Raw genomic sequence first — 18,706 nt, 5'->3', positions numbered from 1 at the left:
TTATTTCAACTTTTTTGTACCGGACAACCGGTTAACCTAATACAAGAGTTGGGCTGTTATATTTTTGACCTTGCTTGAAGCAGAAGTAATCATGCGCCCCTCTCTTGGTTCGGAGATTATAACATTGCCAGGTGACCTTTCAGCAGAGAACGTCTGTGTGGGGGTAACAGACCGACAGGGAGACAATATTACCCATTTCTCACACATTCCATATGGGGAAGCTTTAAACTGGATTATTGTGACACACAATTTATGTTTTTCAATTGATCTTCAAAGAGAGGGTGTAGTCAATCCACCAACCTTCGCTGGGAGGGGCAGAGGAAGCACAATAGATTTTATTCTATTATCCCCTTGCAGCCTAAAATGTAAATTCAAAAATTTGTATAACCAATTTTAGTAGTCACAATCCCGTGACAGTTGGCTTTTTATTTTCCTCCCCATTGAAAAATAAACCTGGGAGTAGCCCTCTCCTACATCACCATCCAAATAAGAGAGTCCGCATGAGGTTGGACAGCACTGACTGAAAGCAGTTCTTTACTGATCTTATTGTAGGAAATTACGAGGAGGTATTATGTTGTGTGTCTGTAAAGGCTGAGCCAGGCAAAGTGTTGGATAGTTTAGCGGTGCTAAATAATACGGCATCATGTATATTGACCATAAAGAAATCACCCAAAGACCCACCAGCCCAAAAATGGCTTCATTCTGCCAGTACTGCTGCCCTAAAAACTCTAAAGCGGGCCACTAATATGTCATCACCCAACATAGCAGCCATTAGAACAGCTAGATAAGACTATAAAATAGCTTTACAAAGGAGAAGAGCAGAACTTAGAACAAAGGATTGGGAAGATTTTGAAATGGCCTCGCAATTTAGGGACACCAGAGAATTTTGGGGAACTGAAATTCACCCCTTTTTTCCCCAAATACCCCCATACAGACTGGAATGTCATATCCCAGCGAAAGAATGGAAACTTCATTTCTCGAAAATCTTTGAGCCAAAATACTTGCCTTGTGCTCATTCAATAATCTTAGATCCTCCACTCTTCAACTCAACTTCAACTCAAGAGACCCAGTTAAGTGATTCCATTGAGGTAACTGACATTAGAACCATTCAAAGATGTCGGGCTGGGATAGCGCCCGGCCCTAATAGAGTTTTGTTTGATCTATCCAGGCATAACCCTACCCTTTGGGCTCCCCTATTAAGGAATATATTCCATGCTGGAATTAAGGGAGGCCCAATCAAATCATGGATGGAGTCTGTAACAGTATCAGTTTTTTTTAAAAAGGGGATAGAAATCTCCTGGCCTGCTACTATGCTATTTCCTTATTGGACGCATCTGTTAAAATACTGAGGTCAGTAATCCTTGAGAAGTTGGAAGATTGTGCCGAGGGAAATACCTTTTTTCATATGTGCAATACGGATTCCGGCCAGGCCTGGGCACATTCGAACAATTCCTTAGCTTACTTTTGGTAATGGGCAAATACGTCACAGCCAGGAGAGGTTCTTTGCATATGGCTTTTATGGACCTCTCTTGTGCTTTTGACTTGGTGAACAGGGGGAAGCTCTGGGACTAGATGCAGATGGCAGGAATTGAAGTCTCACTGATAGACCTTCTTAAACAACTGCATTGGGATACAACTAACAAGGTTCATTATGTTCAAAATGGAGACTGTACCCACCCTGTCCAGTTAAACCGAGGGGTAAGGCAGGGATGCATTTTAGCTTCCTTATTATGTTAATTTTACAATAATGCCCTTGACTCAGTGCTTGCCAAAAAAGGAAAAGATTTACCCAAAGTTGGGAGACGTTCAGTCCCTGTCCTCCTTTACATTGACTATGCGGTTTTAATCACAAGTACGGCAAATGGCCTTCAGATTTTGCTACATTTCTTAAATGATTTTATGAGCAACCTCGACTTAAAGATAAACAGAAATCTTATATAATGATCTGTTGCCCTAAAAATACCTGCACGCAAAACTTCTTAATAGGGAGGATCCCAATAGACAAGGTCCCTAGCTTTAACTATTTATGAATACTATTTTGTGCTAGTCTAAAATGGGACAACTACTTACTCAAAGGGCACAGACGTTTGTAGGGGCACGTGGGACAGTTTTCGGATTTGCAAAGAAGTTAGGCCATTAGCCAATTAAAGAACTGATATCATTGTATAAAAGTAAATGTCTCTCAGTCGGGACATATGATGCAGGAATCTGGGGTCATGTCAACCGGAAAATTTGCAATCTCTAGAAAACACATTTCTGTGTAGGTTCCTAGCCATTCCCAAAACCACAGCAAGTTATATCGCACACATAGAACTGGGTGTCCCCTATTTGGAGGACCATGTGAAGATAGCACGCCTGCTCTTGTGGCTAAAATGATGGTCCTCACCCGATACTGGTTTCTCCTGATTTGTCCTGGATGATTGCATGAGGCTAGAAAATATGGTTTCAATTCCCTTGTTCGCCTATGATAAGCTAGCCATTCAGGACCTTGGTAAGCCTGACCTTTTAAATTCACCTCACAGTATTGAAGCTATCAACAAGCGGCCAGTAAAGACCTTATTGACAAGTCCCAAAATGATGCCAGAATAGCAAGATCTCTAGCTATGGACACTGTCCTCCGTTACATACCAATCTCAACTACTAATCAGGTGGAACCATATTTTTTGTGGATCACATACACTGAATACAGATTGTATCTTACATGCCTGAGACTATGCACAGTGAACTTTTAAGTCGCCTTTCCATTAATGGATTCCTGTTCGATTTCTTTGCCCTGCTGTCCATGTGACTCAACCTCACAACAATCAACAACCCATTTTATGCTTTTTAGCAAATTGTATAGTATCTAGAAATCACATTTCCTGCGCTCAATCTTGTGATCACAAAGTCTTTTATCCCATAAAGAAAGATTGTAATTTCTACAGCGTTGAGACACACAATCCATCCATCCTATTCAGTGATTAGCTATATTCGCTGGACGTAAAGATCAGGAAGAAGTATACCCTTGGAGAAGATTAACATTAAAGACTACCCGACTATTCATATGTTTTTAAAATTATAAAAATGAGCGGATTTTTTAAATTTAAATATGATAATTCCAAAGTCTTTTTAATATCGAACAGAAAGTTAGACTTATTGGTTGGGATCTTGTTTTATTTTATTCATTTGTCTTCGGAATTCTTACTCCGTAACAAGTATGATGAATTGTTCTGATTTTGTAAATTTGTGTGGTCTGATTTTAGTATGTTTCAAGGATCTTATATTCCTTTTAAGGCTTTTGATGATGAATATTTTATAGCCGAGGGGGTGGCTCTGATTTTTTCTTATAACATTGGGGACCCATACTTGAGTTTTTTTTATCCGGTTCACGCTGAAGGAGTACCCCGGTTTGTATAGTGCCTTTACCATCATAACAGTGTTTTGAACCTGCAGCCGATGCTATACACTATGAAATGCTTGTATATATGTAATGGAATCTATCTTTGTTTCATGCTGGTGTTTTTTATGTTCTTTAATGCTGGTGTATTTATTTGCTTTTATGGTCAATATTGACCGAAAAAAGTTTATAACTAACTGACTCCTCATTTCTTCTCTATATTTTATGTGTTGGGGTTAGAATATTTGCTCTCATTAGTCTTCAAGCCTTCAAATCTTTAAATCTTCAAATCCCCGGAGAATGTTCGTTTGATTATAGTTGGATTAGAGATTCAATAGAGTTTAACAATAGGAAGAATGATCCGAATACTCAAATAATGAAAGCATTACAAAAGCAGAGGCTGCATAATAATATGAAATCAACCACCCTGAAGCCACTCGCTTTCCTGGCAGTGACCTATTTTGACTATGTTATCATACTTAAATATGCCCACAATACGCTGTGGGCTGAAAAGCATGTCCGAAGGAGATAGGGTAATATTTGTAAAGCAGGAGAGAAAATTGTGAGGTTTTTACAGGATTACAAACCTTAAATTGATACTCTGCATAACAGGTGTATTTTCATTACTGCAAATCAATAATTAATTCCACACCTCGCCCATTTGCAAAATGCTGGCTTTGGAGAATACATGATGTAGTAGATTATTTTAGGTTATGTTGAAGAAAGGGCATCATACTAGTTTGACATTTATAATTGTATTCTAATTTGATTTTCAAACAGAAAAGCAGTTTAATATTCCACTGTCCTACCTGTTGCCGGAAGAGCGACAGTTTATCATCCATGGGATCACTTCTCATCATCCTCTTTTCAATTAGCTGATTGATGTTTGCATTAATGTCATGGATCTGGAATAAAAGGAGAAACACTGATAAAACGAATCGACTTCTACTCTGCCTGTCTAATCAGTTTGATTTCTCTGTAATTTTTCATGTTGGATTTCAGCAACAGCTAAATGTACAAAAGATATGGCAAATATTTGCCTACAGAAGGTAACAATGATGAATTACATGCCTTCTATTAAACAGCTCAATCATTGGTTCCCAAAACTTGAGAATTAGCCTGACTGAAACAAAACCCTCTGTTATGATTAACATTGAATAATGTTAATACTGCACTACAATTTTTTTATTTCCCTTATTTATTTAAAACGTGGTCTTAGAAATATGTTACTTACCTTGAGAAGCAATGGATTTGATTTATTGTAGTCTTCATCTTTTAATTATCCACACTATGGAAATGTTTCCATCTGCATAATGTCGCACCAGAGATAGGTAGTCAGGCATTCGAGCACCGAGGGGCAGTAGTCGTAAGTTCCCCCATGTTGGGCATATCCGATACTGGCACACCTGAACCTCCAGTCCACAGACGCTTCTGATCAGAAGAGGACAAGTAATATTTCAAGGAAACAGGTGGCGCAGAGGGGAATTATTCATCAGCACTGGGAATACAGTATCCATCGAAACGTTGGTAAGGAAGGTAGGTCATTTTCTCCTAATGTTTTCTTAATTGAGGAAGGAGTACACCAGCAACGATAAAAAAATAAAATAATTGAAGGGGTCGTTGGACAGAGCAAAGAAAATCCACCCTATATTAAAGTATGTTGATCCAAGCTCTACTCAATTTACCAGACGATCCCAGTTGAAAGTAATGCTCGGCACAGGTGTGCATTCTGGAGGTTTTATGTAGGTGGCAACCTGTGCTAAACAGTCAGTAAATACATTTATTTGAACAAGTAAATATATCAAATTTGTTGGAATCACAGCATTTACAGAATTCTAGATACCTTCCTACAAACTACCTATATAGATGCCACCCCAGTGCACTGATCTCAGTTTCGTGACAATTGTTTCTGAGTCAGAAGCACGGAGGCATACTGAGGTTTCAAAGCAGTTTGCTAGAGTAAGTGCCTCAAGGACCTCTTGAGTTAGAAGCCACTGTTCACAGAATGAGTAGGATGGGAAGGTCGGTAAGGAATCTGTGGCTAGAGTCTCTACTAGATAAGGCATTACCGAAGGAAACTAACTTGTTCATCTGATAGAGACTTCTAGCCACAGATGTCTTACCTTAGAACAGATATTAAAGCATTAACTCCCCGGAGGTGGGCCTGTACACTGTTTACACTATAAAGTCCTGGAGGACCGAACGAGTGAATTGCCTACCACCTCTGACCTGAATGTCTAGACCGTAGAGTTTGGCAAATATGTGCATAGATGCCAACATAGTTGTCTGACAGATATCCAGGACTGGGACTCCATGAGCTAATGCCATGGTCGCAGGCTTGGCCCTGCCGGAATGAGCCCGCAAACCCTCAGGGGGTTGCCCCTTGGCCAGAGATGGTACTCTTTTGCACAGCTTTCCCTTTCTTTATTCCACCAAATCCCACTGAGTTGCTCGCCTAACCGGATTTCTTTAGCACGATCAATGTAGAATGTTAACACTTTATGGATGCAGGCAGTGGAGTCTCTCCTCTTCTTTGGAAGGGTGAGGTGGGCAAAGAAAGTCAGCAGGGTGAGGTTTTGTTCAATGTGCAAAGGTGTCACAACCTTCAGTTGAAAGGAGGCACAGGCTCTAAGGACCAGTGTGTCTATGAAGAAGGTAGTATACAGAGCACTGACTGAGAGCACTTACAACTCACTAACTCTCCTGGCAGATGTAATAGCCACAAGGAAGACTGCTTTAATGGTGAGCAACCGAAGAGGACAACTGTGTATGGGCTCAAAGGTTGAGTACATCAGAAACGTGACAACTGAATAAAGTTTTCAATGGGGCATAATTAAAGGTGTGGGAAGAAAAGCGTTGTAAACCTTTCAGGAAGCATGTCACAATGGGTAACTCGAACAGGGAGCGTTGATCCGGCAGCCGCAAAGAAACAGTGAAAGCCGAATGGTACCATTTAACTGTGCCTAAAGCAAGACAGTGCCGGGCTAGTGACAGCACAAACAACAAAACTTCAGACATGGGTGCAGTCAGAGGGTCAACTTGTTTTGCAACACACCAAGCCACAAATTTGCCCCATCTGCAGGCATATACTGTTTTAGTTGAGGGACACCTGGCTGCCAGGACGGCATCACACACTTCGGGAGGGAGTGCACACACTCTCAACTAAGGCTGTTGCCTATTTCTGCAATGTCATTCCCCCTGTACATGCCAATAGACCTGAATGAGTATGGGCCATACTCAAACCCAATTAAGATAGCTCATGACCTTACTGCCTAAAAATAGAAAACACATTTCTGCTTGCATGGCAGGGGGTGGTGATGCGAAAGCCTCCAGAGTAGCGTCACAGCAAGCTTCTGGTATATGTGGGACAGTGTCTGCCTCAAAGCCCTGCAGCATGGCCAAACCTGCCAAGACGTCGTCCTCCGAGAAAATGTCTTGGTGCTGCATTAGGCATTGATTACCGGCAACATAACACAGCAACATGAGGCTGCCTGTGAGACTGCTTTAGGTAATCTGGAGCAGCTAACGACAATCAACTGAAGGAGAGACTTAAGACTTAACAGTTTGTAGACCCGGAGAGCAGCAATTCGGAGAGACTACACCGAGGTCAGGTTCCTTCTTTGGACCTGGCTTGCTCACCATGACACAAGGCGAGGGATGCTAAGTTGGCAGCGATGAGACAGAGAAGACAAATAAATGTGCCTGGATCCCTCTGGACTTCTCCATCCCAGCAAAGTGGGTGAGATGGAGATTGGGGGTTCGGCAGGGAGACTAGAGTAAGACATAACAGAGAGAGTCAGATGGAAGATAAATTAACGCAAAACTAGTCTGGCTGACTGGGATAGGGCTGGTTGAGGGAAGCCCAGCCGGGATCTGTACTGCTCTTTGTCCCTCAAAATATTTTTTGAATACAAGACTTTGGAATCAGTAGCATTCTCCTCACCCCTCAACAGCGATTCGCTGTAGCCCTCACTACGATCTTCTGTTTAAGAGGAGGCATTCTTCGTCTGTCTTTTTCCAACAAGAAGAAGTGGAAATGTCTGCAAAATAAGCCAGGGGAGCTAAAATGGATAAACAACGAGGTCATAAAACTACCCCGGGCATAAATCCCGCTAGTGCCCAGGAAGTAAGAAGGCCAAACAAGCCCTGTCCCTTAATGCGGGGATAGGCATACAAGATAGAAACATCAGGTCGGCTGAGTGATCATTACATAAGCTAGATGATAGAGTATCAGCCCCATTAACAGTCAGCCAGATGTCTTCTCATGCAGCTCAACTGGAACTATGATCCCTTTCCTCCCAGAACAGCACTCCTTTCCAATAACTGCAGACACACCAACAACTGCACGACACAGTGGCTAACAATGACTTTAAACAGGCGATAAATGAGAAACAATCTGGGAAGGATGCAGCTGCAGTTACTGCTTTCCCTCAGGACTCAGGTGTTTCCACCAGAAGACTCACTATAAGACGTTTGTTTTTCAAGGAGATGTTGACTCAGGGCAGCAGTTTCTTTAGAGACTGTAAATGAGGATCAGCCTTTATTACAAACTTCAGCAGAGGTATTATGGGGTGAGAGTCACAGTCGCTGTCTCGGACATCAGCTTAACAAAGCAGGTGGGAGCCTTCCTCTTCTCATATCGCAGAACCAGAGACACTAAGTCATCCAATGTCACTGCTGAAAGAAATCACTGCAAAAATCAGTCATGAAACAGCAACAAGTTGAGATGGCAAGAGAGATTAAAGAGTTCCTCTCTAAGATAGAAAGTAAGATGTCCACCATAACAATAGAATACAAGACATCGAGCAGATGGCTGGTCATTTGTGAGGGCAAAATTATCATTACTGGAAAGCAAACTGCCAGGTTCGAGAAAGAGACCATGGCCCTGTGTGTCAAACTGGAGCAGTTGGAAAACCAATCTATATGCTGGAACCTGAGAATTACTGGGGTTTCTGATGAAAAGTAGGTTAACACTGGACCTACTGAGTTTGATGAGTTCTTGATTGGAAACCATGTCTTTCCAAATCATTCTCAAGTTTGACTGCTGTGCGTGTGTATGGAATCCAAGCGCACCTTCCAGCACATGCCGAATATCCACGTACGAATTGTGCAGATTATAGAATCAAGAAACTGGCAGTGGCAAAAACCACATAAAAAAAGGAGTTCTAAGTTCAGGATGATCTCCCGTTTATGATTTATTCAGATATGACTATTGAGAGTGCACGTAGGCGCAGGGAGTTTAGGAACATGATTCCACAATTATACCTGCTGGGAGCACAAGCTGCTATAGTTCAAACATCTAGGCTTAAGGTATTACATAAGTGGCGCTTTATGGTGTTCTCTCAAGCCTCAGAGGCTCAGGCGTTTCTAAACGATCCTAAGGGGATTAAGAAATATAGGATAAGAGAGGAAGAGAAAAAAAGAGAAGGGTAGGAACAAAGGAAGAAAATAAAAATCCGTGTTTGTGGAGCGCAATCAGCTATTTCTGAAGGGAAGTGTCCCAAACAATGCAGATTAGTAGTTGTGGATAGCTGTGTGACTTTTGAGTGGGGATCTTACGAGTGTAATGCAACGGCTCCCTCAGTTGCAAAATATTTTATGTTTGGCTGCCATGAAAGGAATTAGACATTTCCACACAGATCAGGGTTCGGCCTTCATCCCAAAGGAGCTATCAAATGACTTGTCTGAAGTGGGAACCCAAACACGATTTAGTTATCCATTCCCCCTAGGAGTAATGATGCGATTGGAAAGAGCAACAGCACTCTTAAGCAAATCTCGACTTTGAGGGTCTTGGGCAATGGCACTAATTGATTAAAAACCTATACAGTGCAACGCGAGTTAATCTACCAAAGAAAGTGACTAGATATGAGCGTTATGGAGTGCTTAGGTTTGATTTACCTTTCATGCATACATTTGTGCTAAGACAACGATGTAGACCAGTGTATTGAGGAGATTCTGTGGCGGCAGCTGTTGATACCTATGTATTTTGTTTTTTATTGCACACAATTTATTGCAATTAAAGCCCCAATTCATAGAGAACCATGAAATATGGGAAATATTTCACAGTTTCGGCTGTGCAAATCTTGTTGGTGCAGATGAAATATGCAGAACATAGATTTAATATTGGAAATTACCTGATCTTGAGGAAGGTTGCACTTATGATGTTCTGCTGCATGACTAAAGAAAGTCACACCCGTAAACTCCCAATATAGAGGATTATTTTTTTAAACTAACTACATAAGAAAGAAAATAATGGAGGCGTGCATTGGGCAGATAAACGTTACTTTGCCTACTTTGTGTGCCCTAGTCAGGTGAAACAAAACCTTAAAAGACTGCCAATTTCAGATAAATACAATGCAAGCAATAGGTTAATTAACATGTAAACAATAAAGCCTTCTGTACCACAAGCCAGCGATCTAATCGGAGTAAGATCTTTTAAGTAGAATAGTGTAAACACATTTTTTAGCTGCAATAAGCATTTATCGTTAACAATCTAGTCAAGAAGATGGCGACCGGGACGGCAGCGTAGGCTCCCGGCTCCGTGAACCTCCACATCCCGCACAGATATCCTGCATGTGATCCTCAGCCTGCGCTACATGCCCGTGTTGGTGATTGAGAGCGGCAACCGATCGTGTGATCCTGAAGTTTCTGGCGGCGGTACCGCCTGAGAAATGTTCGTTTGAAGTTTGCGGCCTGTGCAGCCCTGGGGCCGGGACCTCGGGTGGACAACATGGCCGGGCGGCAGTTCAACAACAGCGGCCATTGGTGACCGGGTGGAGTCGGAATACCGAAGCGGAGCGAATATTGGCCTGAATCTCGCTATGGTCGCTCCTACCATCGAGCGTGGCGTAACGGGTGCATACCCGGGGTGACGATTCCAGGGTCTTTCGGCGATTGCCTGGGCCCTCGCCAGTGAACTGATCGGACGCGGCCTGTGGCTCGTCCCGCTTTGCGCGGGCTGCTCCCGGTTTTCGCGGGCACTGGCCCAGGAGGAGAACGACTGTTACCTGTGACCACACACTGGACGCATATTTTGCCTGCCTCCGTAACCCTGCTTGCAGTGACATGGAACTTGATGCGCTTGTGCCTGAGTCCCGGTTCCCATCTGGGGTGGCCCTGCCATGCGGCCATCTTGATGGGATGGACTCTATCATCCTGTACATTGGGTCACAGCAAGATTGGGAGTGTGTGGCGCAGAGGAGCGTAGCGGAGCGAGCGCAGGGGGCTGTGCTGGGGTACGGTGACCTTCTCGACGCTCTCGGAGCCCTTCATTCCACCCTGGTTCACGGCGCCCGGGTATTGGGGAGGAAGCTGGATGGTATTGCGTCAGCGTCGGAACAGTTGCGGTCTGCCTGTCCCCAGGTACACAAGGATCTGCTTCACCCTACACAGGAGGAAAGTAACGTGACCGCCTCTGTGAATAAGGGACAGCTGGAAATTTCGGACACTGTGGCAGCATGTGGTCGGCTGGCTGTGGGGTCGGCCTGTTCCGGAGATTTTGGACTTGAGCAGAAGGTGGTGACTTTGTCCCATGCGCGGCCTCCGGCGACCCAGGCGATCTTCCCGCAGCGGTCGCCTGCTCTGGCTGATTCCTCCTTCCTGGACCTTGTGTGCGGCGCAGGCCTTGGGGCAGTACTGGGAAAGGTGATCTTCCATGACGATGACTGTGTTGGTGTTCAGAGACATCCTCCCTACATGTGTGTGTCCCTTCCTGGTCTTCTTTGGACGCTCCTCTTCCTTGTAACTTTGGACATGATAATGGGTCGCTGGGTATGCATTGGTGGATTCGCAAAGCGTGGCCAAGGATAAGGCTGATCCTTCAGAGGTTGTCATTTAATAGGCGGGCGGGCTTGGGGGTTGTGTGCTCTCACGGCATAACTGATAGTGTAGTCTGTGAATAATGCTCCCCATTTCTCTTAGACATGGTCGAATTTTTGTTGTTTACTGTTTGTTTTGGGGAGGAATATATTGTGCGGGAGGGAGAAGCCAGGGGCATGGTCGAAGGCCCTCCTCCAGTTTATTACTACTCTCTCCCCTTCTCTGTTAGGGGGGGTTTCCTCTCTTTCCCCTTTTTCTCTGTTTCTCCTATATTTCGGGTCTGGTTCTGGGGCGACAGGCACACTGCGGGGGGGGGCCGTAGTCATCTGCAGAGGTGCAGGGTGGGGGGTTGGGGGAGGGGCTTCTTTAGTCCTTTACTTTGTTCCTATGGCCTCCTTTTTCTTCTCTTATTCTTCTTTGTCTTTCTTTTCTGGGGTCAGTACGGTAGGTTTCCTTCGTTGCCAATCATTGTTTTTTATTTGTGCATCAATTTCCGTGATGTCTTCTGGGTCCTTGGGCAGGGGACTGCAGGCGCAAACGGCTCGTGACATTCCTCCACATCCTGAACCTCCTGTTTCTGCGCCATTGACTTGATAGATTGCTGTTCATTGTTGGCGTTCACTACTCTGCCTGCCATTTTTCGCTGCTGAGAACTTGATTGGCACCTGATCCTTCTATCCCTTATTGTAAAATGAAAACCTTTTATATCCTGGTTTCCCCTTTGGGCTGTTCGCTGGACTGGAGTATACTAGCATGGAGAATCTGCTTCCCGAGGTGCTGCGTGTGATTAAGATTTGCTTGCTGTTACTTTAACTGCTTAGCGGCCGGCCCCGAGGGTTGTAGGCCCATACTTGTCTTTGGTTGCAATGTCAATAAAGGTTTTTCAAAAAAAAAAAACAAAAAAAAAAAAACAATCTAGTCAAAAGAATCAAGCACAAAGTAAACAAGCCTTGGCATAGCCAATAGGTCTCGCTTTTGGAACCCTATAAGTACTTAGGTATGCAGCACAATATCCTTAGTGCAACAACACCAACTGTTGCATGGCTAAACGCTTATAAGGTCCCAAAAGCGAGACCTATTGGCTATGCAGATGGCGGTGCCGCAAAAGTGAAAGCAATCGCGGCTGTAAGGGTGCCCGCGAGATGGCGAGATACAGAGAGCTGATACATGGAGAAACTGAGTATGTCCTGTTTTAATATTCCCGGATGCATTAAGGGGCAGTGCAATTTCATCTCAATGCACTTACTTAGCCAATTCTACTCAATTTGCATCATCTGATGACCTTTTGCAGCACCTCGTGTGTCATTAAGCACTGAGAATTGTTTTATGAAGTAGTCCTGCGTTGGAACCGGTCACATGTTACATCAACATAGGTAGAGATTTAGCAAATCCCATGTAAAGGGCCTGAGAATAATATAAAACGAAATATATGCACTCTCAGCCCCATAGCTCCTAGAGACAGGAGGCTCTTGCCGTACAAAGACACTTAGGAGCCCATATATTCCTAACAATGAAGGACACTGTGTGGTCGAGGCTGAGAAATCGATTTTACATGCACAAAAATGTATTTATTTACGTAAGTGAAATTCAGTAACACGGAGGGGTCCAGCATGAGTGGGGGATTAAAAAGAAAAGAGATGAAACAGACAGATTTCTAATGCGCCTTATTCCCTTCGTAATCAGCTTATGTTGTGGGGGGAACAGGGCGCCTGTCAGCTGAGATCATGCAAAGCTGCCCCCAGTGTGTGAACAGAGCACGTACGGGCACGAGCGTGAAAGGGTGGGGGGGTCACAAAGACGTGAGGATGGAGAAGGGCGGAAGAGGCGGTATTAAAGTGTTTCTAGATCAGCACTGGGAATGAGGAAGAAGGGCGGGGCTATGAGGATAGCAAAGCAGCACATGGACAGGAAGAGGCGCGAGGAGATGGAATGGGCGTGTCTAGAATGTAGAGCAGCTCACGGGCAGGAGAAGGGGAAACAGAGGGGATTGAAGGAGGCAGGGTTATTGCAGTAGACAGACCACGGAGAAGAGTGGGGCGGGATTAGAGTGATAGAGCAGTACACAATCATGGGGGAGAAGAGAGAAAGGGGCGCAACTGTTCGTTCGTTTTCCAAGTCTAACTGAAGTGCTGTAATGGCGAGTGTAGGGTCAGTTATGCTTGGTCTGTTGTTCCTTTGTTGTTTCCCAGCCGGCGGTTGTCAGGCGTTAGATTGTGAAGATGAGCGGATCTGTGCTTCTTGCTTTGTGTAGACAACGACGCACTCTGAACTACCCCTTACACACTGACAATCCCTCATCGCGATCACTCTAAAAGCGAAAGTGATCGCGACCGCGATGACGCACGCTAGGGATGCGCGTGCAGCAGCGGGAGGAGGGGTATGGTGCTGAAGGCTGGTGCAGGAAAGGTAGATGGCTGGGCGAGAAGGGAGGGGGGAATGCGGGGAGCAGCTGTGAGCGTGCACGCCATTGTGCACTGTAGCTTGTCGCCAGCATAAAAATGTGGGTAGCACTTTCTAAACCCACCTACTATGTCAGGCGAGACCTAAAAAAGGAAATTTTTGCAAAGCTGCTTCTCTCATACATGGCCCTTCTTGCATATACGGAGCTTGGTCAGTAAAGCTCTAATACAACACTGCCAACTAACGTTTAGTGAGGTCCCTCACCTTGCGGTAACACCTATTTTTGCAGTTTTATCTACAATGAGCTTCCATTGTCTCACTCGATCTCCCACAGCTCTGAGATTTCATGTATTGAAACTTACCTTCACTTCAAGTTCGTTGAGCTCAGACTGCCCCATTGCTGGCTCTGTTACAACTTTCTGTAGGAAATGCAAGGCTTGCTTTTTGCTCTCCAACTCTTTGGGAAGTTTCTCAGTCACCATGTAAGAATTAAACTTTATCTCCTCTTCCAGCCTTTTCATCAAACCTATAGAAAATATTATATAAATTACTGGTACAACATTTACCACATATGGGATCTAGGTTTTACAACGTTTACAGATTCTGAATACAGATATATTTCATAGCAATGCATTCAGGCGGGACTGTAAGTTGCTGTACAACGGTAGCAACAGAAAGGATAACGCAGACATCACATGGGAAAAGAACTTGTTCGGACTGAGACCACAGTGGCGCGTGTGCATTGCTGTTTTAGCAGGTAGTTACCCAATGTATATCTGAGTGCTCCACACAGAGGAACATAGGGTACAAAAAGGGGGTAATGTAAGAAAGATTGAAAACATACCCAAAACACAGGTTAAGAAAACCGTACAACTTTCCTTACATTGTTACTTGATTGTATTACCAGTACTACCTTAAAACATTTTATAAAACAGGTAAAATAAAAAATCAGCAGCTGCATTGAAACCCTGACAATCAGTTGTCTCTATTGATGTACTTTGGGAAGTGGACGCTAATTACACAACTTTACCTGTGAAATTGATGTACGTTTTCTTGCCTAGCCAACGTTTATTCACTTGATGTTCAGATAGAGTGCAACAGTCGGATAAGCAGTATCAATGACTTGCACAATAAAAAGAAAACTCAACAGTGTATACCTCAGGCACTGCACCAAGGTGTAAATACACTGTAAGGAAAAGACAGACTACCTTGTTGAATCTTTATTATCTTGCCTCATGCACTCAGGCCATTAATAGCACTATACACATTGAACAAATACAATTCACAACTAGCACTCGCATTGACAATAGGTCTGACCTATAACTGAACGCGCCTCTTGACTCACTGGGGCATTCAGGCAATCAATAGCTCATCATATATGCACTTTGTCACTCTCCCTTGCTCTCATGCATTCATTCATCCACCACAGACTGGTTTGTGTAATCCCCCAGTCAGCCATCCACAATAAAACATACAGATATAACTCAACAATAAATTAGAAATAAATTAAATAAAACATATGAGGAAAAGAACAAGAATAACAGTAGATAACAAAATTCTGCTGCATACATATGTTGATCATTGCCATGCAGTAATAAGTAAAAAATGAAACATAAAAGTAGGTGGCTATCTTGGAATGGCATTTTGCACAGTGCATGATTGTTTTAAAGATCCAACATGGTCGCAATGTATAAATGAATGAATCTTTATTGTATGATTACTTAAAATCTTACACAAAGCAATAGCATAAAAGGACAGTAAATATAAAAACTAAAAGATAGCATAAGCTATGCCATAAATTTGGAAGATAATATATAATGTAATCAGAATATATATGCTATGTTATTCAGTTTTGATGCATATGTGGCCACGGACATATAAATTGTCTTTGTAATAGTAATGCAAAATGTTAATAAAGATATATATATAAAATAAAAAAAAGATATGCCATAAAATCATATGGTATAAAATTTAAAAATAAAAATTATCATTGCGTTTGTCGCCAGTCAAAATTAACAACATCCCCGGGTACGCAGTCAAAGGCGGTTTGTATGGCGAGTGCAGGGTGGAACGACACTGACGCAAAGCCAAAGCTAAGCGGTGCAACGAGCATGCAATATTATGACGTGCAGACATGCATAAGGTTAAGATATACAGAACGGTTGTCAACGATAGGTTCGACAAATAAACAGCATTACTCTACCCGAATCAATGAAAAACTAATGCTAAAATCGCCAATTACACGCTCAGTAAAGTGTTGGTCTATTTGGCACATGATGGTGCAGAAAGCCCCGCCAAAAGATTATGTTAGGTGCTAGATGGAGAAGCTGAACCATGTGGGGGCCCCTAGAGTGGTAAGACCTTTATCCGTGCGGGTGTGTGCCAAATATTAAAGTCATCAGAATGCGTGCCCTGTAATGTGTTAGTCTGTTTGGTGAAAAAGGGCCTCGCCAAGATTGTGTGGGGGAACTTGATGGTCACAATGTAGAGAAACATGGTCAATAACAAATGTGCATCTTGTATCGTTGTTGTACCGATCCAAGATACCCGACATGTTGTTTCTAAACAAGGTGACCATCTTGGAATGGTACGAAATGATACACTAAGGGCAATACCATTCTAAAATGGCCACTCCAGTGTAGAAACAGTGACCACATAGGTTGCAGTAAAATGCTGATGAATAAATGGCAAGTGACCAAAAATGAAAGGGTGCTTTAATGGAAAACTAAAAGGCTGGCCCACCAACCCTGGCAGTGAAGCACACTCAATTTAGGGTGGATGTGCACATGTGATCAGGCAAAATGGGTGCTGGGCCAGTTTATCCTCCACCTGACTTCTTTGATTACAACAGCATTCTCTGAGGTCAGGACCGCCCTGGACTGGTTCATCCCAAACAAAGCCCCAGGTTTGGACAACATTCCAGGGGACATATTTAGGGATGAAAAAGATATCTGGTGTCCGTACTTGGTACTATTTTTCAATGCAGTTTTGAAAGACGCACCAGTGTTACCCACTTGGGCATGAGCGGAGATAATTCAGATTTTTAAAAAAGGTTCTCGGTCTCTCCCCTCTAATTATAGACCCATCAGCCTCATCAACAGCACACAGAAAATCTTTAGTACGGTTATCCTTGCTAGGCTGTGTGAATGGCTCACGGATGTCGCTATACTGACACCACTGAAGAGATACTTAAAATACATACAATACCATGTAACACATGTAGAGATGCTTGCTTCCATATATGTGATACCGTCAGTCATAGTACAACTGTCTTATGTACTGTTAAAATAAAACCAACCAAGAGGTGCTTAAAATACTAGTCTTATGTTCTGTTAAAATAAAACCAATAAAGATATGGTTAAAAATATGTACTTCACGGTGTAAGACATGTACACATGCTAACTACCAAACGTGATCGCCAGCCAAAGTGAAAATGTCTGTGCCATACTGTTAAAAGAAAACAAAAAAAACGAAAAATCAAGAGATGAGACATGTTTTGTAATTAATTATGCATTTTTCTAAATTCCCAGGTTTGCGATTCTGGTGTAAATGTGTACTGATTTTCTTTTCATCACAAACTGAAATTTGTGGTCTTCAAGGGTAAACACGGGCGCTCTGGTTCACAGAAACACCAAGATATAAGTAGCAGTGAGTTTTGGCCGGATTTCCAAATAATATTTTTAGTAGTCTTAACCAAATAAACATTTAAAAGGAAGTCACTAGGTGTTTCAAAAACGTATTAACATCTACATGACTGAATGAATGAATGAAAAGCTTTATTCGGTAAGGAAATTGCATACCATAAAAGCACATACAAATATACATATATAAAATAATTGATCACAATTCCTTACACGTTTTTAAAACATTAAAAATGTAAAAATGTACAGACGGTGCTCGAAAAACAGAACCCCCCTGTTGCAGGTTTAGGGTGCAAGGGGGGCTAATCCCAGTTCATCGTAGGGTATAATTAAGTGACTCGAGGAGCCGTCTGGATGAAATTTCATTTAGAGATTTGCTCTGTGTCGCACGCAAAATTTTAGGAACTTCGCCGTGTTAGTTGCCAACATTTCTGTTTCTAACATTTGAAGAGTCATGAAGGCTGGTCTACATTGGGTTAAGCCCAGATGCTTCAAAACAGGAATCAGGTATAGCTTTCTTGCCTCGGTATAAAATCTACAAAACATAATTGTGTGCAGGGTCGACTGAACAGAGGAGTCGTCACAAGGGCATAGAGCCAATTGGGCTGACCAATCATTTGTCACAGGGAATGTAATTAAGCGGTGGAATATATTCAAGCGCAATCTGGTCAATAAGAACTTCTCGTAGTTGGTTAAGACGGAGTTCAGATAAGGCTCTATTTGATCTGTTGTCTGGATGTGAAGAAACGGTTGCACAGTAGTTTTGTTTGATTCAAGTGCCAGACGTAGGTCTGTTAGGTGGGTTGAGCATATGTCACGTATTTTCTTTCTAGAGATTTGTTTAGTATTTAGGGGATTGGTAAAAAAGTGTTGACTGAAGAAACGAATGAGAGAGGAGGATTCACCGTTTATGCGCTCCTCTTCTCGATCACTTAAGCTATTAAAACACCCATACCATCTTTATTTCTAAACTATTACACAGTAATAAGGTTTTATTTAATAAAATCTCTAGCCGGATTGATTTCTCATATACAATGCTATAGATGTAGAATCCCTTCCTAACTATTTTGTTTCCTTTGTGCAGACTTTAATCCCGCAATCCACAAATCATTAAAGGTGCCTTTGGATCTGATCGGATCTCTATCACAAGGTAACACTACTGGCAAAACGTAAACGTAATGGTAAAAAGCAGGGTTAGCCAAAGCTGTCAGACCCTAAGGCACAGTCATTTGGCAGCTATATGATGAACTTACCACACCAACGCCTGCCCCCTCTCCACACAGAAGACATCATTCATAAATAGGGCTCCCAGTTTTATGGTATTTTTTTTTTTAGCATTTCCGTCTGTATTTATCCATATTTATTTTTTGACCATCTTATTGGTATTTATCCATATTTATTTTGTGTTTGGTAAAAAATAGAGCTGTAAAACGCTATATTTCCACATTTATTCAACTGATAAACATGCACT

The 18,706-nt window shown here is 42.7% G+C and overlaps 1 protein-coding gene across 2 annotated transcripts in view; it reads right to left on the bottom strand.

Annotated features, from left to right (window-relative positions):
- IFT81 (intraflagellar transport 81) overlaps nucleotides 1-18,706 on the bottom strand; it is an 872,384-nt gene that overhangs the window by 634,135 nt on the left and 219,543 nt on the right. For both annotated transcript variants that reach the window (XM_085633362.1, XM_085633363.1), the window contains exons 9-10: nucleotides 13,957-14,120; nucleotides 4,186-4,281 (exon numbers count right to left, since the gene is read on the bottom strand). In XM_085633362.1, coding sequence (XP_085489488.1) covers nucleotides 4,186-4,281; nucleotides 13,957-14,120 — 260 coding nt within the window. The remainder of the gene's footprint in view (nucleotides 1-4,185; nucleotides 4,282-13,956; nucleotides 14,121-18,706) is intronic.

This window comes from Triturus cristatus, chromosome 11 (genome assembly GCF_964204655.1).
Source record: "Triturus cristatus chromosome 11, aTriCri1.1, whole genome shotgun sequence".
NCBI classification, from domain to species: domain Eukaryota; kingdom Metazoa; phylum Chordata; class Amphibia; order Caudata; family Salamandridae; genus Triturus; species Triturus cristatus.
Note: the sequence above shows the minus strand (reverse complement) of the source record. Positions and strands in the feature narration are given on the sequence as shown.